Source organism: Octopus sinensis, linkage group LG17 (assembly GCF_006345805.1).
Source record: "Octopus sinensis linkage group LG17, ASM634580v1, whole genome shotgun sequence".
Classification (NCBI taxonomy): domain Eukaryota; kingdom Metazoa; phylum Mollusca; class Cephalopoda; order Octopoda; family Octopodidae; genus Octopus; species Octopus sinensis.
This window is the reverse complement of record NC_043013.1, coordinates 15,311,348-15,336,549: the sequence shown is the minus strand read 5'-3', so window position 1 is coordinate 15,336,549 and position 25,202 is coordinate 15,311,348. Positions and strand designations below refer to the sequence as shown.

General features: G+C 37.9%; 3 protein-coding genes across 4 annotated transcripts in view; 1 reads left to right on the top strand and 2 right to left on the bottom strand.

Annotated features, from left to right (window-relative positions):
• LOC115220775 (pre-mRNA-splicing factor ATP-dependent RNA helicase PRP16) overlaps positions 1–9,094 on the bottom strand; it is a 109,920-nt gene extending 100,826 nt beyond the window's left edge. The window contains exons 1-6 of the mRNA XM_029790921.2: positions 8,383–9,094; positions 4,329–4,588; positions 3,552–3,752; positions 2,673–2,835; positions 1,792–1,889; positions 1,373–1,590 (exon numbers count right to left, since the gene is read on the bottom strand). Coding sequence (XP_029646781.1) covers positions 1,373–1,590; positions 1,792–1,889; positions 2,673–2,835; positions 3,552–3,752; positions 4,329–4,588; positions 8,383–8,651 — 1,209 coding nt within the window. The 5' untranslated portion in view covers positions 8,652–9,094. The remainder of the gene's footprint in view (positions 1–1,372; positions 1,591–1,791; positions 1,890–2,672; positions 2,836–3,551; positions 3,753–4,328; positions 4,589–8,382) is intronic.
• A 216-nt stretch (positions 9,095–9,310) lies between these two features.
• Positions 9,311–23,597, top strand: LOC115221050 (leucine-rich repeat-containing protein 69-like). Of its 2 annotated transcripts, XM_029791263.2 has the most exons (9): positions 9,311–9,518; positions 10,526–10,652; positions 13,445–13,517; positions 16,370–16,565; positions 18,092–18,163; positions 19,545–19,646; positions 21,096–21,136; positions 22,140–22,278; positions 23,252–23,597. In XM_029791263.2, the coding sequence occupies exons 1-9, from the start codon at positions 9,342–9,344 to the stop codon at positions 23,396–23,398; spliced, it is 1,074 nt and encodes a 357-aa protein (XP_029647123.1). In that variant the 5' UTR covers positions 9,311–9,341; the 3' UTR covers positions 23,399–23,597. The 2 variants fall into 2 exon arrangements, with proteins under 2 accessions (XP_029647123.1, XP_036366264.1); XM_036510371.1 differs by lacking the exon at positions 22,140–22,278 and having other exon boundaries at positions 23,252–23,363.
• LOC115220846 (DNA topoisomerase 2-binding protein 1-like) overlaps positions 22,650–25,202 on the bottom strand; it is a 74,938-nt gene continuing 72,385 nt past the window's right edge. The window contains exons 43-44 of the transcript XR_005002627.1: positions 23,450–23,455; positions 22,650–22,663 (exon numbers count right to left, since the gene is read on the bottom strand). The gene's annotated coding sequence lies outside the window, so the exon portion shown is untranslated. The remainder of the gene's footprint in view (positions 22,664–23,449; positions 23,456–25,202) is intronic.

Genomic DNA, 25,202 nt, shown 5'->3' with positions numbered 1-25,202 from the left:
CTTTTGTGGACTCCTAGGGTGAAAATCACTGCCTTATGTAGACTCATAGACAATTAGAAATAGTAGTCAAATCTTCCTCAAATCATACCCTACCTTCTTAAATTAATATTTTGGATATTATTATTTCTTTTTTTGTAATATCTTAGAGAAAAAAGGCAACAGGGCTCCTAACAGTAGCATAGTAATGGTGGGGTATCCATCCCAGGTGATGCTTTTATGGGGTTAGCAGTTTTGGATCTTCTGCATGTGTCTGTACAGGGTTGGAGGCCGAGAGAGTGTGTATGTGGCAAACTGAGAGGCTGCCCTCAGCAGCAACTCTATGCCACCGGTCCCTGACCCTCTTTAGGGTCTCTGAGACTGGTGGAAGAAAAAAAAAGAAGGAAACTCTACTTGGATGAAAGACCTGGCTTAAAGGGATCCACTAAAGGCACTCAAGAATTCTATGGCATTGATGTCAAAATGGCTGATAGAATAAGTCTACCACCCATCTACCAGATGTAGTTGTTTATGTACAAAAAGATGGGATGGTCATAGGCACTGGACCACCTTTGATCAAAGCTGACCTCTTGCTAAATAATATTAGAGAAAAAAATTACCTATTTCAGCAAATGGCCAAGTTGAAATTGCTCATTGAACTAATTAGTTAACAGGTGAGGAGTTCAAATTCACAACAATCTTTTGATTTCTGAGTTATATTCTATACGACATCAATTTAATTATTTTTCAGGAATAGATACAAGATCCTCTGAGAATGTTACTCCTGACAGACAGGGGTCCAATCAAAGGAGATTACATATATATATATATATATATATATATATATATATATATATATATATACCAATAAAAAATGAAGAAACAATTTAGTTTGTTCAACTTTTGGATATTCGAATTTTGACTTATTTATTCATTTAACAAAATGAGAACCTTAATAGCATACATATATATCTCATAATTCAATACATATAAGATAAGAATACAAATTATAAAAATCATAATATATGAATAAATAATTCAACATTCTAATATCCAAAAGTTGATGAACTTTTGTTTCTCCATTTTCTTATTTGTATTATAAATTAACAGTAAAATATTTCTTTACCTTCACCCATTTAATAAAATAAATAAGTTAATTGCATTGCAATTAAAAACATTTATGTATTAAGAACTTGGGTATTATACCAACAGTATATTTGGATAAATACTATCCCTTAGTGGGTTGCACTCCTAACCCCAAACTTACTTTGTGGTGTATATAAATATATATATATATATCTCCCACATCTACCTAGCAGCATTAAAAATCAGAGCTAAGCACCAACCCATCAAAGCCTCACAGGACTTGAGAAGTAAATACATTAATATGTTTTACCTTGTTGATTTGTCTCTGACGAGCTGACATTCTTTTCTTCTTCCTCTGTTCCATTTCTTCTTCTTTCTTTTTTGTGTATTCATTGGAAGTTCCAGAGAATGGGTTGTGCTCGTCATCATAACCCTCATCCATGCCATACCATTCTCGATCAAGGCGTTTCTGTTCATCTTCCCAATCATTTTTCTCTTCTTCAGTTTCAAATTTGATGTCTAATTTCTCTGAAACACAAAATTGGAAACAATTCTTTTTCTTTGTAATTCCTTCAACAGAGTGCAAGAGAGAGCAGGAGATAATTTTATTACACAAGATATACGGTAAAAGCAAATACTATGAGTCTAACCAACATTGATGCTTTCATCCTACATAAGTGCTAACAAACAAAATCTTCCGCTCGAGGAGACTCAGCTGGGGAAACCTACCTCTGCGTGATGAGTGCCTTCTGTCTCTATCATTCATCCACTTGTTGTGTTTATAGGTGGGTGTAGGAAGGGGAGTTTCGGAAATTTTCTGAAAAGACCTGCAATTAATAATGTTATAATTAAAATATTATCTGATATTTAAAAGTTTAAAAGTGACAAAAATAATATATATGTATATAGATGTCTGTGTGTGTATGTGTGTGCATGTGTATACATAAAAACATGTGTGTATATATATATATATCCTTTAGAAGGCGGCGAGCTGGCAGAAACGTTAGTGCACCAGGCAAAATGCTTAGCAGTATTTTGTCTGTCATTACATTCTGAGTTCAAATTCTGCCGAGGTCGACTTTGCCTTTCATCCTTTCAGGGTCGATAAATAAAGTACCAATTTCGCACTGGGGTTGATGTAATCGACTTAATCCCTTTGTCTGTCCTTGTTGTCCCTTCTATGTTTAGCCCCTTGTGGGCAGTAAAGAAATACATATATATCCATTCGGGGTCAATAAATTAAGTACTAGTGAAACACTGGGGTTAATGTAATCAAATAGTCTCCTCCCCAAAAATTTCAGGCCTTGTGCCTATAGCAGAAAGGATTATTATTATTATTATTCCCTTTGTTCATCATGATCAAGTATATGTATATTCATCATTATTTCATATATTTTATTCCTCCGCATATCTTCTAACTTGTGATTACCACAAGGAAGGCACTGTCTATAAGTACAGCATGCTTACCGATTGTGCCTTCAGAAAATTTGAAGCATGTCCAATGACAATTCTAGAGCATTTTGAACTTATTTTGTGCATGACTTTTGGCCCACTCTGTACATACACACATGCCAATACACATAGATAAAAACAAACTGGTATACACTTACCTTGACTCACTTGCCCTGCTTCTGTCCCTGTCTACCCATGAATCACTACGTTCACTCCTATCATCCGTGTAAGGTGACCCACCAACAGATGCCAGATCCCAACTAGACTTTGTGGCAGGAACACCATCATCATCATCCCAGGCAGCTTTCGTTAATGGTGTGTCTGTCAAAAATTAAAAGAACCATCATTAACAACAATAACAATATACACTCTATAAGAAGAAAACATAAATTCACTCATTTTTGGAATTTCAACTCAGGTGGCCAAAGCTGGCGTCGAGTAACTAGCACCTGCGTCGGCGGCACATAAACAGCACCTTTCGAGCGTTGGGCCTCACTGAGGCAATGTGGCTAATGCTGGTGTCACAAAACTAGCATCCATGCCAATGGCACGTGAAAAGCACCTTTCAAGCATTTGGGGCTTCACAGAGGTAATGACAAATGATTGAGACCTTTGGTAAGATGCCATGCTGTGTAGAAGACCCATCAAACCAAGTGAAATTATAGTTGTGGCAGATACTGGTGCCGTGCAACTGGTACCTGTGCCGGTGCCATGTAAAAGCAGTCATTACATTCCTGAAGTGGTTGGCATCCAGCCTTAGCAACCATGCCAAATCAGACTGAAATCTGGTGCAGCCCCTCAGTTTACCAATCCAGGTCAAACCATCCAGCTCATGCCAGCATGGACAACAGACATTAAATGATGATGATTAACATGAAAAGACACAATGCTGCAAAACCCAAAACCTGACGCTCTACTGATTCTACCATTTCTCTGTCCTCATAAGCAGAGCACCATCATCAAAAGATCTCACACAACAAACAAACTCTGACAACACAAAATCTAGGAAAAATTGAAGTTATTCTTTGGTCACTCACCAGTTGGTCGGAGGTCCGGAGTGGCAGGTTCATCTGACTGTTCCCGACGTGGTGTTTCCTCCCATTCTCGTTCCCGTCGTCGACTCTCCCGTTCAGAGAATTCCCAGCTACGAGAACTGCTTCGCACACTTCTATTTTCTCTTGAAGAAGATTCTGACCCACTTCGGCTACTTCTCTCACTGTGGTCATCTCTCCTCCTATCTGAAATAACCACAATGGACAACACATAATATTTAAAATACGGGAACAAAATCAATTAAGCATCAGAATTTTTGATTTGAATATTTTTTTTTAAATATATTTACTGTTCTCTACAGAGGCAAGTATGGCTGTGTGATTAAGAAGCTTGCTTCCCAACTTTGCGGCTCAAGGTTCAGTCCCATTGCATGACACCTCTGGACAAGTGTCTTCTACTATAGCTTTGAACTGACCAATGTAGCCAGAAATTGAAAAATTTATTTATGTGTGTCTGCATGGCTATCACCTCCCTCAAAACTACCCCACATTTTCAGTTGAGGAGTCTTGTCTTACGAGTAACTTGGTGATATCACTAGTGTCAATGTTACGTAAAAAACTCCCACACACTGTGAAGTGGTTGGCATTCGGAAGTGCATCCAGCCAAAGAAACCAAGCCAGGGCAGACAATGGGGTTTGGTGCAGTCCTCTGGCTTACCAGCTCCAGGTGAACTGCTCAACCCATGCCAGCAAAGAAAACAGACATTAAATGGTGACACTGATAATAAAGAAGAACAAATCAAAGGGTCCGATTCTACTCACGAGAACTTTTATGATGGTCCCGATGCTTGCTTCGATCTCGTTCATCTCTATCTCGGTGCTTGTAGCTTTTATCTCGATCGCTTTTACGCTGCCAACTTCGATGCTCGTTCTCAGACGTTTCACTCCTATGCTTCTTGCTGTCTTTTGATGATGCAAAAACCCCACGCTCTCGATGATGACGGCTTTTGATCTTTTCCTTTGCAACAGTATTGACACCCCCGGGATGTGATGGGGTCTCATCTCTTGGAGCACGATAATGTCTGGTCAGATATTAATAGTAATTAATTAATTAAACCATCAAAATAATAATGATAAACATGCTATGGTGTGTGTGTGTCTGAATAACATATAAAACTGTTTGAGAGAAATTTGACTGTGATTTCTAACAGACAGAGTACCCACATAAAGTCTCCACACTGGCTACACTTTAACACTCTCACAAAAAAAACCACCATTGGGGAGAAACATGAAAGCACTTAACACGTCCTGGTTTTCAAACAATGCAGATAACACAAGAGATAACTTAAAAAGCATAACAACTAAGCCCCTTTGCATCCCCTGCCTGTCTTTTCTACCACTAATACAGTAGCCCATGTTCTCCAGCTCCACTCAAGCATCCCTGACTCATTCATCTCTCTCTATTCCTATCATTACTTGTATTGTGTCTGCTTCTCAATTTTGCGTTAACCATTTTCACCATTCCTTTTTCCCCAAAATGCCATCCAACTGGAGTTCCCTTCCTGCAACTACAAACATCAATGTCATTGATATCAATGGTCTAGAGAGCCCATAAAGGCCATAACCCTTCCTCTGGACAAGGCACAAATATGCAAATTAATCGATCCACCACAACAAAAGCATAGTTGCTGACTGCTTTATATAGAAGCTGAACAGTCTATGCTATTAACTGGGAAAAGAGATGGGGTTATGTCTTCCCTGAGGAAAAATCAACAAACTGTAAAACAGTCTGTCAGGAGACACATCACTCTTTTTTTCCCACAACAGCACAGAAGGAATGTTTTACATTCTTATGTAAATCTTTATCACAGCTGATGGCTTTCTAACATCATCATCCTTTGAAATCCATTTTCCATACTCCAATTGTCTGTTTTAGCATCATTTCTATGGCTGGTGGCAGCAGCATGGGTACTTTATACATGGCACCAGCAAAGGTGCTTCATTCATAGCACCAGCAACAGTGATTTTCATGTGGCACCAGCACAGGTGCTTTTTATGTGACACCAACACGAGCATGGTACCATATATATATATATATATATATATATATATATATATATATACACACACACACACATATATATATATATATATATATATATATATATATATATATGCGTGAGAAGACCCGGCAGGACAAGTGAGACCATAACCCGGGATGTGCCAGTCCACTTATGCATACCTTTCCTTCTGGGTACACAAAACTCTACTTGTGAAGACCTGTTGAGGCAAGTGAGAATCGAAATCGATCAACATCAATGGAAATTGCAGCTGTGATACCAGTGCCGGTGGCACGTAAGAGAACCATCTGAACGTGGCTGTTGCCAGTGCCGCCCCGACTGGCCTCGTGCTTGTGGCACGTAAAAAGCACCATCCGTTCGTGGCCGTTGCCAGCCTCGCCTGGCCCCCGTGCTGGTGGCACGTAAAAGCCACCATCAGATCGTGGCGGTTTGCCAGCCTCATCTGGCATGTAAAAAGCACCCACTACACTCACGGAGTGGTTGGCGTTAGGAAGGGCATCCAGCCGTAGAAACATTGCCAGATCAGACTGGGCCTGGTGCAGCCTTCTGGCTTCCCAGACCCCAGTTGAACCGTCCAACCCATGCTAGCATGGAAAGCGAACGCTAAACGATGATGATGATGATGATGATATATATATGACCTCTTCTCTCATACTTTTACTCTTCATTTCTTAACATAAAACCACTCCTTCAGGGTTCATAGTCATGCAAGCTGCATGGCAACTTCACTAATGCTGGAGGAAAGAAAAAAGCACCAAGTACACACTGCTGAGTGATTGGCATTAGGAAGAGTATCAAACCATAGAAACTATGCCAAAGCAGACTATGGAGCATGATGCAATTTTACATGGTGGTGAGATGCAGGTCCTGAATGCAAAGGACATACAAAGGCCAGAGAGGAATGTTAGTTAGTTAGTTAGTTAGTTAATTTTTTGGCTCAAAAGCAAAAAGCAAGGCCATGTAGGGGGACATGGAGTTAAGTACAGGGTGGTGTTCATGTAAAGAGTTCAGGCCACTTGAGGTCAAGGGAGACTTTGAACAAAGCGGTCGTCAGCATCTTCACCATCTCGTCTGGCAGCTTGTTCCACGGATCCACAACCCGGACAGAGAAAGCTCCTCTCCTTCGATTGAGATGAAATCATCGCAGGTAGAGCTTTTCGGAATGACCCCGCAGCCGACGCTCTGGAGCAGGAGTGAAGAACAGCTCTTTTGAGAGGTTACACTTTCCACTTATGATGTTGTGAGTGAGAATGAGATCACCACGGCGGTGGCGTTTTTCTAGAGCATAAAGGTCGAGCGTCTTCAGCCTTTCTTCATAATACAAATTCTTGAGACCATGACCCATGCTCTACTGAATGTGCAGTGTACATATGCAACAGAGTGGTAGTGTAATGAGAGAAAAGTTAGGCATAAGAGGAACTAGATGCAGCATGCAAGAGAGAAGACTGCACTGGATTGGTCACATGATGAGCATGGATGTCAACAGCTCCATAAAGAAGTGCCAATCACTCAAAGTGTATGGAATTCATGGAAGAGGAGACCCAGAAAAACATGGGACAAAGTACTGAAGGACGACATCAGAACATCAGGGAAGATGACAAATGACTGAGATATCTGGCACCTTACTATACTCAAGAAGACCCATCCTCCATAGCAGAAGTGTTAAGGCTGCCACCCCTGGTGAAGGAGATTGGCCTGCAAGAGTCCTGCACCAGTGCCACATAAAAAGCACTCATGCACCATGTAAAAGCACTCATGTCAGTGCTGTGTTGAAAGCATCCAGCACACAATGTTAAGTGGTTGGCATCAAGAAGGACATCCAGCCATAGAAACTAAACCAAATCAGACTGGAACCGGAGCAGCTCTGCAGTTTGCCAACTCTGGTCAAACTGTCCAACTTATACCAGCATGGAAAGCAGATGTTAAAAGATGATGATGATATATATATATATATATATATACATACATATATGATAGGTTTCCACACTATTTCCATCTTCATTCCCAAGGCATTGATTTGGAGCTATAGTAGAAAGCAATGTGTCACGCAGTAGAACTAAACTCAAAACCACACAGCTATGTCAGTTAAAAAAAAAAAACATATAGCCCTCAGTCAGCTTGATCAAGCAAAATCTATGATTAAAGACATTCCAGCTGTGATCATCCAATTTCTTTATTAATGTATATATATTTCTCACACACGTGCAGGCATGAAAATGTGGTTAAGAAGTTCACTTAGCAATCAAATGGTTTCGAGTTCAGTCCTACTACATGGCAAATTGAGCAAATGTCGTCTACTAAGGCCATAGACCAATCAATGTCTTGTGAATGAATTTGAAATTGTGTGGAAACCCGTCGTATATATGTATATATAAATGTAAATATGTGACTATATGTATCTTTGTTTATGTTGCTCCATCGTTTGTTTACATTCTCATAACTTAGCACGTCGACAAAAAAACGACCAATAAAATAAGTACTAGACTTAAAAAATAAGTACTGGGGTCGCTGTTTGACGAGTTCCACCGCCAAGTGGTACTTCATCAAGGCTGCAACCCAATGATTGGAAACTAGTATATAATTACATAGTCCAATGTGTGTGGGGGGGGGGTAAGGCGAAAAAGTATATTTCATAGAAAATTTGGTTGCTATTTGTAGCCGGTTGAGGCACCACACTGAGACTTACTCATTAATCAACCCGTTTGCAGAATGGTAGAAAGTTGATGATTCCATCACCCAAACTTACAAACACAGAATTTCTGTCTACATAAATACAAAGAACCAGTAAGACATACCTGTCTTTATGAGATTTCGATCTTATTTCTTCAATATTTCCTTTGGAACCCTTCTCTTTTGATTCTTCTGTATCTCCGTGGTCGTGGACTTTACGCTTTTGGGCAGCCAGTCGGTCGAGTCCCAAGAGGGATACACCTGGTTTTTGAAACTTGAACGAACTGTCAATGGAAGAAGGGCTTTTCTTCATCACAACCAAGCCCCCAACTTTTTCAGTGCTGCCTTCCAAACGATGAATAGATTCGTCGTCTATGAAGCTAAGATTAGCCATCTTCAGAGGATAAATGCGAATCGAGAACTTGATCGGTCAATGGTTCGTCAAGTACACTAGTTTTTAAAAATTACTCTTTTTGTCTAATAATTTCTAAAACAGATTGGTAAAAAGGAACGTTGTGACGTTCACACTTTCCCCAAGGTCATTAGCAACTTTAATGGACTGAGTACACAATATCTGAACAGCAAACCCGGGATTGCCGGGAGTTCTGAGTTCCTAATAAGCGGCGTTCCACGATGTTTGTATACAAAAATTTGATTACACGGTTATATCAGACGGTGAATATCAAGTCATTTTGGGCAGCAACAATGTAAATACAAATAAATATAATTTTCAAACCTCTACTTTCAATTTTCTGAAGCGTTTTCTGTCTAAAAGTGGAAACAAAAACATTTCAAACAACGACATAGCGCCATGTTGTTTTTCTCTGTCTTCAGAAGTTATAAACACCGCTAATAAAGCTAGTGTTACTTTCGTCTTTTTACTTTCGTTACGAAAAACACTTGAAATCTTAAAATCATATTTGGCGATGTTTAAATGTAATAAAAAATTAATGATCTTGATCAAAATTTATATTTCTTTTCTATTGGTTTCTTATATTTTTCTCCTTCACGCTACTTAATAAATACGAAAACAATTAGTTTCTCAAACCTCACACCATTGCCACGGAGACATAAAAGCGTCAAAATGGTGACTCCAATAATTGGACGTATCTTAAATAGCCGTAGTACAACACTTGATTTGTCACAAAAACATTTGAGAATTTGTCCAGATTTGATATGTCAGCTACGTAAACTAGAGAAAGTTATACTGACAAACAATGAACTGAATGAACTTCCAGACGATTTCGGAAACTTAAAACAAGTGAGAGGAAAAAAAAAAAAAAAGAAATCAAAACATTTAAGTGCATTTTCATCATTCCTTTAGTCATTAAAACATCTTTACTAATTAAGGCATCACATCGCATGGTCATCCACATTGTATGATATTTATTTCTCCAAAAATCGGGGGGGGGGGTCTGCTACGGAAATAGAAATGAGTATCGTTTTTGTTGTTCAATACCAGATTATCCCATATTGAGTAGGAATAAGATGAAAGGTACACCAGCCATGATCATTCGCATTTTCATTCATACAGTTTTGTCCTTTACAGGTGCTGGTATCACATAAAATGCACTCATGCTGGTACGATGTAAATATACCTGTGCTAGTGGCACACAAAAAGCACCCAGCACTCTCTGTAAAGTAGTTGGCGTTAGGAAAGGCATCCAGCCATAGAAACCATGGTACAACTGACAACTGGAGTCTGGACAGCTCCCTGGCTGGCCAGCTCCTATCAAACTGTCCGACCCATTCCAGCATGTTAAATAGTGGTAGTGGTAATGATGATGATGATGATTAAGAATGAGAAATGTCCTTCCATTTTTAAAAAGTGAGATGTAACCAGAGAAACAGACATGGAAACTCCTGTATCAGCTTCTCTTCATAAGACCCTTGTAGCAAATAAATGAAATCATTATTATCATTGTTGTTGTTGTTGTTCTTATCCTCATGCTGGTGGCACGTAAAAGCCCCCACTACACTCTCAGAGAAGTTGGTGTTAGGAAGGGCAACCAGCTGTAGAAACTCTGCCAGAACAGATTGGAGCCTGGTGCAACCATCTGGTTCGCCAGCCCACAGTCAAACCATCCAACCCATGCTAGCATGGAAAGCAGACATTAAACAATGATTATTATTATTATTATAACAATAATAATAATAATAATAATAATAATGATGATGATGATAATAAATATTTAAACCAGACTCCAAAATTTTGAATATATGTTTGTCTTTTTTTATGATTTTGCTTATTTTTCTGCTATCCTACAGCTACAATTACTAGATATTGCTGGCAATGAGTTCCAGATTCTACCAGTCCAAATTCAACATCTTCCAAATCTAAAGAAGGTACTAGCATACAGAAATAAAATAAAAAATTTACCTCCAGGAATATTCGGTAAGTATCCCCGAATATTTTGGTGCAATTGGAGTATTATCATGAATGTGTGTGTGTGTGATTATGAAAGCAATAAATACAAAAGGAAAGAAAACAATGTGTGAGAGACAAGTTTATCAAATGTCATATTAGTTTAACACTTAAAAGAAAGGGAAAGAGCTTTGACAGTTTGGACACTAGTCTTTCATCATCATCATCATCATCATTGTTTAACGTCTGCTAGCATGGGTTGGCTGATTTGACTGAGGACTGGCAAACCAGATGGCTGCACCAGGCTCCAATCTGATCTGGTGAAGTTTCTACAGCTGGATGCCCTTCCTAATGCCAACAACTTCGAGAGGGAAGTGGGTGCTTTGACGTGTCACCGGCATGAGGGCCAGTCAGGTGATACTGGTAATGGCCACGCTTAAATGGTGTTTTTTACATGCCACCTGCACAGGAGCCAGTCCAGGGGCACTGGCAATGACCTCACTTGAATATTTTTTCACGTGCCAGTTAGGCAATGCTGGTAACAATCATGCTCGGATGGTGCTTTTTACATGCCATCAGCACAAACAAACATGAATAAAGATTAGGAGAGAAAAACAGGCTAGGAATTAGGAACCAAGTTGGAATGCAGTTCAAAGGGTAAGGGTAAAGACCCCACTTTCATTATGAATGACTATAGGATTACACCTAGAAAGTTCCCCTCCAAGGCACAAGTCCAGGCAAGCTTATTTATGGAAAACAAGCAGTCACATATGTATACCAGTCTCTCCTCCCCATACCACTGATGTTATCCAGGGGTAAAGCAAAGGCTGGTACGGCTTGGCACCAGTGATGTTGCAACTCATTTCTACAGCTGAATGATCTGGAGCAATGTGAAATAAAGTGCCTTGCTCAAGAACACAACACACCGCCCAGTCTGAGAATTGAACTCACTACCTAATGATTGTGAGCACAACACTCTAACCACTGAGCCATGTACTTTCATTACAATGTGGTGAATGTAAGCTGGAAGGAGAGAGCAGGGAGGTGTGCATATAGGGACGAATTGATGCATTGAAATGGGGATGTGTGAGTTTTTTGCTATGTATGTGTTGAGGTGCATATGTGTATAATAGGTTGCAGAATAGCCTCCACCTTCCAAATACAGGTAGGAAATACCTTGTTACAAAGAAGAGCACTGTCTGTTGCATTTTATGATAAACAAAATATTTATTCTTTTCATACACAAAAAGAATGCTGTCATTACTATGAAGGACAAAACATTGAGAGAGTTTGAATGTTATTGTTCCTGGTGTGATTGTAACAGCAGTCAAAGTGTGGTAAGTTGCTGTCATCATTCATCTAGTATGCTGGTGTTGCTGTCATCATTCATCTAGTATGCTGGTGTTGCTGTCATCATTCATCATTATTTAAATGCAGTCACCTTGGGTAAGCAGCTGTCCAAATGTGTTTTCGATCTGTCTGCCATCTCATCTCTGCTGTCTGTCAATACTCACTGTCAAATAGTCAAGATGTGCTGAATTTATAGTACTGGATAGGCTCCAAGAGAAAGGCACAAAAGGATGGAATTGTTGTTAGATCCACTTCTAGGTGAAGTTGGGATTGGTTAGAATTTTTTATATTATGTGGGTATTATTCTTGAAAACCATAACATCTGGTGTAGTGATCTGACTACTGAATATTCCCACTACAGTCTAAATAACATAAAAAACAAGTAAAGAAACTTACTGACCAACTAAAACATACCACCTACTTACATTCTTTTGTGAATCCTTAAAAATTCCATTACAACAAAGCTGAAATATAATTAAATGCTGGATTAAACTTTGAACTTTGACCTTTACATTACCATACTAAAATATCAAATCCAATAAAATCAAAAATAAATACTGCTGGCCAAAATCTTCCTCTACCTACCTACTTCATTTTTGTGAACCACTAAAAACACAATCCTATAACCTGAAGCTGACACACATAAATATACACACCTGTTTTTCAAAGTTCTACATGCAGGAATAAATTCTGAACAATAACATAACCCTAAATCTAATCAATAAAAGTTTCTTCGCAACAAGTCTCCATTACAACCCATCCTACAGTCTAATTGCCATTCAACTGAACCTCAACAGAGACTATATAAATCCAAGATTAACTTCATGCATCACAGTCCAACGAGGGCTAGCAGTAACTTCAAAGTCACTGTCAATATTATTCTTGTTAAGAATATTAAATTTGGGATCTTTTCAGTTTGACCAGCAGTTTTTTCTAGCGGTGTCATATGAAATTGTCACCCATAATTATGACCCTAGTATCAATCTATTCCATTTCAATCTGTTTTAGGATTAAGGTTCGAGTTAGGGTTAGGGGTGGGGGGAAGGGTATCTTTTTTTCTTCGGAAATGTAAACAAACCCAATCTGTTTCTTAAACGAGGGACGTATTCATACGGCACAGAATGTTTTCACCTCAATAGATGTCATTGATTGGTTGAAATTGCAGAAATTGAAGAAAAAAACAACAAATATCTTACAAACTATAGAATTTTCTCAATAAAGCCAAGAGAAAAAGATGTTTTATAAAAACATTCTACCAGTATACGAAGTTTAAAAGTATTTAGTTACGTGGAAATTATTTTTAAAAACTACCGGTCAAACCGAAAAGATCCAAATTTGTACTCAACAAAGTATGGAGTAGCTCTTCAGATTATTATAAAATTATTTTGTTATAAATGAACATAAAAACAAACATCAATACACACACACTTTGATGATAGATACATTATATTTCAACAAGTGTTTGCTTCCAGGAGGACTAAAATCCTTAACTGTGCTGAATCTTAACAAGAATGAACTTCACAGAATCCCAGCTGAAATTGGTGGGTAAGTGAGAATTGTATTTATCACTGATATCATAACCATGAATTGTTGGTATACTAAAAAAAAAAAAATTAATTAAAAAGATATTTATTTAACTTGGAGAGCTCTCGATATGTGATATAAATATATGAGATAGAAAGATGGCTGTGTGATAATGCAAGACATCAGAGTAACATGTGGTGATATGTGTGTGTGTGTGAGAGAGAGAGAGAGCAAGATGTGTATATGATATCCAGAAATATTTAAGTGATATGAAAAATTTAGGCGTAGGAGTGGCTGTGTGGTAAGTAGCTTGCTTACCAACCACATGGTTCCAAGTTCAGTCCCACTGCGTGATACCTTGGGCACGTGTCTTCTACTATAGCCTCGGGCCGATCAAAGCCTTGTGAGTGGATTTGGCAGACGGAAACTGAAAGAAGACCGTCGTATATATGTGTATATATATATATATGCATGTGCGTGTATATGTTTGTGTGTCTGTGTTTGTCCTCCCCAACATCGCTTGACAACCGATGGTGGTGTGTTTACATCCCCATAACTTAGCGGTTTGGCAAAAAGAGATCGATAGAATAAGTACTAGGCTTACAAAGAATAAGTCCTAGGGTCGATTTGCTCAACTAAAGACGGTGCTCCAGCATGGCCACAGTCAACTGACTGAAACAAGTAAAAGAGTAAAGCGTATATGTAAAGGCCGATGGTCAAGTGGATAGGGTGTTGCACTCATGACCACAAGATTATGGTTTCAATTCCTGAACCAGGCAGTGCATTGTGACCTTGAGCAAAACAGATCATTTCACATTGCTTGCAATCCACTCAACTGCAAATGAATATCTCTGTGGTGGACCAACGTCTTCTTCAGAGGCAGTAATGTGGTCTTAGTCACTCATACTGCAGAGAAACTGGGTAACCAGCCTGATGATGACTGTAAAATAAATTAATGCGCCCTTTAAAGCCTAGCCAGGCTCATGGACCTGGTTTCCTGGTTTCAATGGGGTATGTGTTCCCCAGTTGCCAGTCCATTGCAGCGTTACTCATTTTTGCCAGTTGAGTAGACTGGAGCAATGTAAATTAAAGTGTTTTACTCAAGAACATAACGCGTTGCCCGGTCCAGGAATCGAAACCACAATCTTACGATCATGATGTTGACACTAGGCCACATGCCTCCACTGATGATTACTGTGGCTCGTGATAAAACTAACTACTACTAAAGATGTCTATGTGATATACAGAAATATCATCATCATCATAATCATCATTTAACACCTGTTTTTCCATGCTGTCATGGGTTATTTGACCTAAGCTGTTAAGCTGAAGGGTTGCAGCGTCCTCCATTTGTCTGTTTTGACTTGACTTTTATGTTTGGATACCCTTCCTAACACCAACCATTCTACAGAGTGTACAGGGTATCTTTTACATGTCACCAGCACACGGGTTCCTTTTATGTGTTACCGCCATGGTTACAACCATAGATTCACTTAGCTTGACATGTATATTCAAGCACAGAAATTTGCCTAAAGTTATGGTCACTTGTCATTGTCTCTGAGAGACTCAGCAAAAATAGATGAGATATTGAAAGCTATGTAAAATGAAAGGATTTCTGAAGTGCTCTGAAATGTGCATGCGTGCATGTATGTAATATGCTTAAATATCTGTGATACGAAAAAATATTTATAAAATTTCAAGAGATATCTAGGTGACTTGGTAATATATTTAAGACTTTTGAAGATATACACATGCATTATATGTAGAAATGTCTGCGATATACAGAGATGTGTATGTGATATGGAGATATATTTATGAGATACGGATTTATGTATGTGATATACTGAGAAGTGTATGTGATACGATAAGCTATGCAGGTGCTATACAGAAAGATGTCTGTGATATATAGAGATATGTATGAGATGTGCTCATGAAAATAATCTGGTATTTTGTAAGCTAAATACATTCTAACAACTAAATGAATTGACAAATGATTTCACAAGAAGAATTTTAAGAATGCAAACCTGAAGATAAAACTAATATTAGGGACATTTTCAAGTGAAATGAGATATAACAAGTAGTAGGAATTAATTTTGTAAAGTTCTTTTGATAAAACAAGGAAAATGTTTGGAAAGTGGGTAAAATAAACATAGGTTTAGAAGAAGAGTGTTGCAGCTTGCTGGAAGCGGTGTAATGAAGTAAAAATGGTAGAGACAGAGAGCTTCTTACAATACAGAAAAAAGGATACCATTAATAACCTTTATATTTCAGACACAATGGCGAAAAGCACCATTAATGTTTGGTGGCATTTCTTCTGGCTTTATGCCAAGGTTAGGAGAAGGAAGAGGATGAGGATAAAGAGGAGGAATTCCAAACTGCGCTCCCCCATCCACCTAACAAAAAGAAAAGTCAGATGATAAAAATCATCATGTGGTCTGCTACATATAGTAGCCAAATCGCCCTCAAATCATACCTATTTCTTTACTACCCACAAGGAGCTAAACACAGAGAGGTCAAACAAGGACAGACAAACGGATTAAGTCGATTATATCGACCCCAGTGTGTAACTGGTACTTATTTAATCGACCCTGAAAGGATGAAAGGCAAAGTCGACCATGGCAGAATTTGAACTCAGAACGTAGCAGCAGACAAAATACCATTAAGCATTTCGCCCGGCATGCTAACGTTTCTGCCAGCTCACCGCCTTCCCTCAAATCATACCTACCACCTTAAATGAAGCATACAGTTGTGATGGTCATGTTTGGAATACTTTTGATCAGATCAGTCAGAGCTGACCAGGGGCTAGACAACAACAACAACAGCAAGTGTTGCTCATTTTGTTTTATTTTGTTTTGTTTTTATCTATTTTACAGGTTAATCAATTTAAAATACTTCAGTGCCGAGCACAACCATTTAACTGGACTTCCAGAAGAGCTTTGTCAGTTGCAACAGTTGGAGGTGTTACATGTTGGATACAACAGTCTTGTGACATTTCCAGAGAATCTAGGTTCACTCCAAAACCTCAACGAACTTTACATCCATAGGAATCATTTAGAGGAATTGCCAAAAGTAACTACCAAAATTCTGTCTTATTCATCATTGTCGTCATTATCATCATTTAATGTCTATTTTCCATGTTGGGATAGATTTGGCAGTTTGACAGGAGCTGGTGAACCACCAGGCTGCAGTATGCTCCAGTGTCAGTGTTGGCATGGTTTCTACAGTTGGATGCCCTTCCACGTTCCAACCATTTGACAGAGTGTACTGGGTGCTTTTTTCATACCGCCGGTACTAGTGAGGTTGTCAGGTAGCTTGGATGACAGGAAAGAACAAAAAAAAGGGAAAATCCCTCTCAGTTAAGAAGGAAGAGTATTTGAGAAGTAGGTAAAGGTGGCTTTATGCCAGGAACAAGAAGAGGTAACTTACTACAGAGAGAACACATGGCTATCCTGTATGATATAAGGGTGTGCATGAGTAGCTGGGAAGAAGATAAGATGGTTGTGATGGGTTACCATAGCAAACCCTCAAGGAGCAGGAGAGGAAATGGACAGTGGATCAGGAGCAAGAAGGCCGTAATGAGAGTGTCGGGGGAGCAAAACGGAGGGTTAGAGATGGGGGGTATTCTTTTTTTATCATTCTTTTACTGGTAACACTCACTGGTTCACGGTCATGCTGGGGCACCACTTCAAGCAACTTCCAGTCCTTATTTTATCTCCAATGAATTGCTTTATTACCGTCAGCAGAATCAGAGGTAAAATTGATGTGGGAAGGATTTGAAACCAGATTATCAAGAAAAGTAACTAAACACTACAAGTTATTTGTTCCAATGCTCTACCAAATTTTGTCATTCTCCTGCTAATTAAACACACAGATTACATTACGTCATTCTTTATGTTATTGCCTATTTCTATAAGAAACTATTCCTGATGTAAAATCAAATACATTGATATTACCATCGTTTTTAGAAAATTTAGCTATTTAATTAATGACATTGATTATGTTAATTACATTGGTATAAAGCCATCTTCTTCAATACAACTTTGCTGCTCCTTAGTTGTTGTTGTTGGTGGTGGTGGTGGTGGTGCCGTTTGCCAGCTTTCCTTGTCCCCTGTGCTGGTGGAACGTAAAAAGCACCCACTACACTCAAGGAGTGGTTGGCGTTAGGAAGGGCATCCAGCTGTAGAAACTATGCCAGATCAGACTGGAACCTGATGCAGCCTCCTGGCTTCTCAGACCGCGGTTGAACCGTCCAACCCATGCTAGCATGGAAAACGGACATTTTTTTGTCAGATTGAATTGTAGATTTGTTAGATTGAATTTTTTCAGGAGATTTGTCTCTTTTTATAGTATCTGACGAATCCACTAGAGTGGATGCAAGTGCTAATATATGATTTATAAAAACATGTGACATATTAATAAAAATCTGTAAATATAAAACCATCCAGATTTCTGAGTACCTTATTTCTTCTAATACTTATAAAGATATATGTATACACACACACATACACACACACACACACACACACACACATACTAAATTATCTGATGCCTATATTTCATTGTTATATATCAAATTATCCTCTTTATATTTGCAGAGTATATCTAAATGCATTCAGTTGACCGTTCTTGATGTTGCTTCAAATAATCTGAACATCTTCCCTGTTGAGGTAACAAACTATTTTGTAGTCTTGATACTTTTTTGATATCCCAGAGCATAACTGAGTACTTAATTAAATTAAGCAGGGGAGAAGTGTGTTTCACTGAAACCAGTTGTTATTTAATGGTTTGGTGAATTACCAATGAGATCTATTAACTTAAATGTAATAAGCAATCCATGGTCAGGTACCTACAACCATTTCAAGATATCTGACTATGTGCAAGGGAGTGCTGAAAAGTTTTTGGCTTTGGGTACAAGAAAATACAGGAGGATCAGTTAATTATGATTTTCCTCAACACATTCCCATCTCAAATTCACATGCTTATTGCAGTTGTTCTTCAGTTTTTCTAAGCTCTTTAAGAGAACTCAGAAGTTTGGGCCTCAAACCAGGCCTTTCTTGATACCCTTAAAGTCAGGAACTTTTCAACACCCCTTCGTACCTGCAGGAGCAGATCATAAATTCCCCTTTTTAGACTTTTATAAAATCTGAACTAGACAGAAACTCATTGGGAAAAGAAATTGACCTTTACTGTCCACAGAAAAATATATCCATTGATACCAACAGTATTTTAAGAATTTTTATAGGGCTTCTGTTAGTCAATATTTACCATTTATATTAACCTCATCTGTAGATGTATGTGTAGACCCAAGAAAGGTGTTTTGAGGAAGACTGGGTGTTATTCATCATCATCATTTCATTTAATGTCCACTTTTTCATGTTTGATGGCTCGAATGAAGTGTATTGAAGCAGATTTTCTATAGTTAAATGCCATTCATTTAACTACCAAGCCTCACCTGTTTCCAAGCAAGGTAATATTTCTTATTTCTTTACTACCCACAAGGGGCTAAACACAGAGGGGATAAAGAAGGACAGACAAAGGGATTAAGTCGATTACATCGACCCCAGTGCGTAACTGGTACTTAATTTATCAACCCCGAAAGGATGAAAGGCAAAGTCGACCGCGGCGGAATTTGAACTCAGGACGTAACGGCAGACGAAATACGGCTACGCATTTCGCCCGGCGTGCTAACATTTCTGCCAGCTCGCCATTTCTCCATGGCCAGATATGTTTTTCATGGAAAACCAGAATTGAACAAGAGGAAGTTTATCCAACTGCTGAAAATCTACCTCAGTAAATTTTGTCCGACTCAAGCAAGCATTGAAAAGTGGATATTAAAACTATGATAAGGATAACAATGATGATGATTGAAATGAAAGTGGGGGTGATGATGATGATGATGATGATGATGATTGAAATGAAAGTGGGGGTGATGATGATGATGATGATGATGATGATTGAAATGAAAGTGGGGGTGATGATGATGATGATTTGGCTCTAAATGATCATACAATCCTTTAATCAACAGTATTTCACTCTCATATTTTGCAGTTTGACAAGTTACATTTGAAGAGGTTTCACTATGAATGTAATCCACTTCTACAATCAGATTTAAATCCTTCATACCGAGACGAAGACATCTTCCCACTGAAAGTACGTTTTTTAGCCATCTTTATTTCCAATATCAGTATATTGGGTGGTGAGGTTTCAATTCCTGAGTGAAGCTGGTTTGCTTTACCTCATTTAAATTACTTCTCATGTCTCTTTTTCTACCGCCTGACTGACCCTCATGCCGGTGGCACTTTAAAAGCACCCACTACACTCTAAGAGTGGTTGGCATTAGGAAGGGCATCCAGCCATAGAAACTTTGCCCAATCAGATTGAAGCCTGGCGCAGCCATCTGGTTCGCCAGTCCTCAGTCAAAACGTCCAACCCCTACTAGCATGGAAAGCAGACGTTAAATGATGATGATGATGATGATGATGATGATGTGTAGGTGAGCCATAGAAGGCAATCTCTATATAGTTGCTCAGCCAGTAATAGTAGCCAGGTCGCTTTCAAGTCACTATCACCTTAAAAAAAGGAAAAAATCACTATACAAGACAATGGACATAAGTTTGCTCAGTTTACTTCCTAACCACATGGTTTTGCATTCAGTTCCACTGCTTGGTACTTTGGGTAAATGCCATCTACTATAGCCCTTGGCTCACCAAAGCCTTGTTGCAGATTTTCCATAGCTGTATGTTCTTCCTGTCATCAACCTTCACCTGTTTTCAAACAAGATAATATTTTACCATGATCAGATATACTTTCATTGAAGATTGGAAATGAACACCACAACTTGTATGACAAAGCAGAAAGGAATGATAGCTTAGTCCAAGATGTATTATATGTCTGATTGGGTTTTGTTTGTTTTTTGTTTTTTTATTTGCTTTGGTCTGAACACCAATTGGCTTTTTGTAGGCCATTCAAAAATAAGATTGATGTTATTAACGTTCTTCTTGAACATTTACAATTCAACATTTGTGGGAAAGACATGAACAGGAGAAAGTTTCAAAGAGCCGACATTCTTGGATAGAAAGACTATGCATAGTGATTACTTGGTTAGTATGAGGTCTGGGGGGGACTTGGACATAACAAGGGTTATGAGAGGTGAGAAGTGAGAAGGCAAGTGGGGTAGAAATACCAGTAAGGAAGTGACATGAGCCAAACCAGTTCTGAGCAGAAGCTATTATTGTAAAGTAGAAAAGGCAGAGATAAAAGACAGAGCACTTGTTGGTCAGAGGCTTAAGTGTGATTGTAAGTGACTTTATACCAGTCTGTTAAACAGCCTTAAAATATCTGTGTATGTCACAGCAGCCAAACTGTTTCAGATGGGAGAATAATACATCATTATGGGTCTCACCTGCACTTTGATGAATGCAAGTGTATCTTTAGAAACGGTCTGATAGATGTCAGTATATCTTTAGAAATGTTAGATAAGTATTAATATGTCTTCAGAAAGGGTCTGTTAAGCACCCAACATTTCTTCAGAAATAATTTGATAAATGTCAATATATCTTTAGAAATTTTTGGTTAAATACAAGAATATTTTTCTTGCAGGAATTGGTTGTGAGATTTTTCATGAATGAGATGAAAAGACAGTAAGTATATCTCAAAGACAAAAATAATGTTTTTGATACTGACAGCAAAGCACAAAAAAATTTTAGAGAAGAGAGAACTAATTCCAACCAGCATGATAGAACTTTAGGTCATCCACATGTCAACTTTTCTAGTTTGGGTGTAAATTGGTTGCAAGATAACATGAAAGTCTCATTTGTTTACAATTCAGGATACACTATACCAGTGATTCTTGGCCTGGCAAACACCAGCACTTATCCCCACTACCAAAATTTTAGTATCTACGTATGTGTGTGTGTGTGTATTTATGTATGTGTCAACCTTTTAGCTAAGATCAAAGCATAGTATATATATATATATATATGTATATATACCATCAGTCATCTGGGGAAAGTCATTTTCTTTTTGTGCCTTATAATATAACACACTCACCGGTAAAATTTCTATATTTTTCTTATCTTTATTTTCCTAAAATTTTTGTTGCATCTTGCAACCTTAAAACTATTGAAAAGGTTACAAGATGCAGCGAAAATTTTAGGAAAATAAAAATAAGAAAAAACTGGAAATTTTACCGGTGAGTGTGTTATATTATAAGGCACAAAGTTTTGTGAACATTGGTTTGCTGGTTTAGGCACTAAGATGGTAACAGACAGACAGAAATTGCCATTTATATATATCTATATCTATCTATCTATCTATCTATATATATATATATACACACACACATACACACATATACATACTTGATGGACATCAGTTTCTGTCTACCAAATCCAATCCATTCACAAGGTCTTGGTTGGCCGAAGGCTATAGAAGAAGATATTTGCCTAAGGTATCACGCCATGGTACTGAATCCAGAACCATGTGGTTGGGAAGCATATTTTTTAACCATACAGCAGCACCTGTGCCTATAGCTACACTTGTGCCTGTAGTTCCACCTGCACCTATACATATTTTGCATAGTTGACCAATTCAGAAGCACTATAGTCCCAAATAACTTAAATGTATTGTTTCTTCTCTTGCTAGTTATCCATTGCAGTGGAGCTCAATGAAAGAAAGAAAGGAAGTCCAGCAGATTCTTGAAAAAGGCAACCATTGTGTTATATGCAAAGGTTTCCATTTGAATATCCATTTTAAATGTGCTACATTTTTTAATGCAAAGAAGGTACATCTTTATTGGAATTTTCCATCTTAATTTTCATAATGTAACTTATTCAGTAAATTAGAAGTCTTGGAATGAAATTCCTTTATTCTTTGACACTGTAATTGCCCAAATCTTGCCTGATGTCCTAGGCTGTTGAGTCATGTAGCAAAACCGAACTCTTCCAGCTTGATTCACATCTCAGTACTTAACACTAGAACTAAAACTGATAACAATAATAATAATAACAATAATAATAATAATAATAATGATAATAATAATAATCCTTTCTATTATAGGCACAAGGTCTGAAATTTTGGGGAATAGGGAAAGTCAATCACATTGACCCCAGTACTTGACTGGTACTTAATTTATCGACCCCCCCAAAAGGATGAAAGGCAAAGTTGACCTTAGTGGAATTTGATCTCAGAATGTAGCAAAGGGCGAAAAACCACTAAGCATTTTGCCCAGCATGCTAACATTTCTGCTAGCTCACTGCCTTGGTAATAATAATAATGATGATGATGATGATGATGTCAAACCATCCAATTCATGCCAGCATGAAAAACAGACATTATATGATGATGATTTCAAATTTTGGCACAAGGGGAAAAGGGTTATTTAATTACAAGTTAATAATAATAATAATAATAATAATATATCCAGAAAACAGCATGTCAAGGTGAAACCATGTCTTTTAGAGCAGCATTTTTCAGAAAAATTGGAATAAGCTTTAAGACATGGACATGTTTGTGTATTCTTGTAAAAAGTTACTCATCAAATACACAGAAATTGATGGAATTAATGCCATGCTGAAATATGCATTAGAGTCAGTGATATTGAATTTAGTAAGCTACCTCTTGGCCAATACTTAACAACTGAAACCAGTCAAAGAATAAAAAGATGTGTTTTTTTTTTGTTTGTTTGGGTTTTTTTTTTTACTAAAACACCATAATGGTTTGTCAGGTTTTATAACTTAAAAATTTATTCATTCCAGGGACTGAAAACACAGACACCTAAAGGACCAATACCAATGCTGATTCTGTTATGTTCTGCCCAATGTTTCAAAAACAGGAGCTCATTCTCCATTTCTCCAGACATCGATATCAATCTAGTTTCTGGTGACACAACTAATATTCCATAAACAGTCTCTTCTTCTGATCTGTCCATCTATCTATCTACCACTTTCTTCTACTTCTCTCTCTCTCTCACTACTCACTTTCTCTAGCTACCTATGTGTCCATCTGTATGTTACTAATTCTTTCTTTTTAACACACACACACACACATATAAAAAGAGAAAAAGGGGTTAAAAAATCCAGATAAATATCAATAAATCACTCAATTTTAAATGAATTTGGTTAACTATATCAAACAATCAGAAGGCGGCGAGCTGGCAGAAACATTAGCACGCCGGGCGAAATGCTTAGCGGTATTTCGTCTGTCGTTACGTTCTGAGTTCAAATTTCGCCGAGGTCGACTTTGCCTTTCATCCTCTCGGGGTCGATAAATAAAGTACCAGTTTCACACTGGGTTGATGTAATTGACTTAATCCCTTTGTCTGTCCTTGTTTGTCCCCTCTATGGGTATTAAATAAATAAATATATATATCAAACAATCAGATGCCAATAAATGCAAGCAGAATATGCATTCAAGGTAATTCCTCCTGTATGACAGGTAGAGCCGAATGTCATTAAGAAGAATTTCAAGAAATTCAGTGTATTAGACAACAAAAATTTGGATAGAGAAAATCACATCTTTAATTGTTGGATTCACCATACAAAGCCTTATAGTTGTTCCTGTTGTATCAACATATTTAGATACAGAAAATATCTTTCAAATCAATATATCTAAAAATATATGTCAATACCTGTGTCGGTGGCATGTAAAATGCACCATCCGTATGTGGCTGATGCCAGTACTGCCTTGACTGGCTTCCGTGCCGATGGCACGTAAAAAGCATCAACCGATCGTGGCTGTTGCCAGCCTGCCCTGGCATCTGTGTCAGTGGCACGTAAAAAGCACCATATGTATGTAGCTGACGCCAGCACCGCCTTGAATGGCTTCCATGCCGGTGGCACGTAAAAACTACCAACTGATCGTGGCCATTGCCAGCCTCCCCTGGCACATAAAAAGCACCCACTACACTCACAGAGTGGTTGGTGTTAGGAAGGGCATCCCGCTGTAGAAACACTGCCAGATCAGACTGGAGCCTGGTGCAGCCTCCTGGCTTCTCAGACCCCAGATGAACCATCCAACCCATGCTAGCATGGAAAATGGACGTTAAACGATGATGATACAATATTTTCAAGGTGATCCAAAATTAGTTAAATTCAGAGTGAACTAAGAAAATATCTGCTGTACACAAACATACAAAAAGAACGCTAAGAAGGAATATAATCTAAGAAAAGTTATTTTTGTATTCAACTATTGGTAACATCAGTGGATAACAAGAATAAAAAAATTAGACATAAGAATTCTACATTACAACAATTAGAAACATAGAGATGCTATGTCACAACAATTAGTTACCTATCTATTAAATATATTAAGCATCTTTAGAAAAATTATGCTTACTATATAATATATGAAAAGCAATTATAATTAAGAATTGAACAATTGAAATGCCTTCACAAATTTGTGACCACATTTCATTGTAAAATTACCATTAAAATTTAATAATATTAATTTAGAAGTAATTATATAATACATTTCTTCAAGGCTAAGATCATATGTAGAATTGTCAATATTGTACAGTGCTGCATAATTAATAATGGACCATTTAAATCCCAAATGCATTTATTAAAATTTGTAGAATTACCTTTTCTTCTATACTTAAATGAATAAGAATGATTATGGAATCTAGACTTCGAAATTGTAGTTGATGAACCTGTGTAATAATACTTATGATCCCCTGTTATTACCTTACATTGACACACTATATTTTTC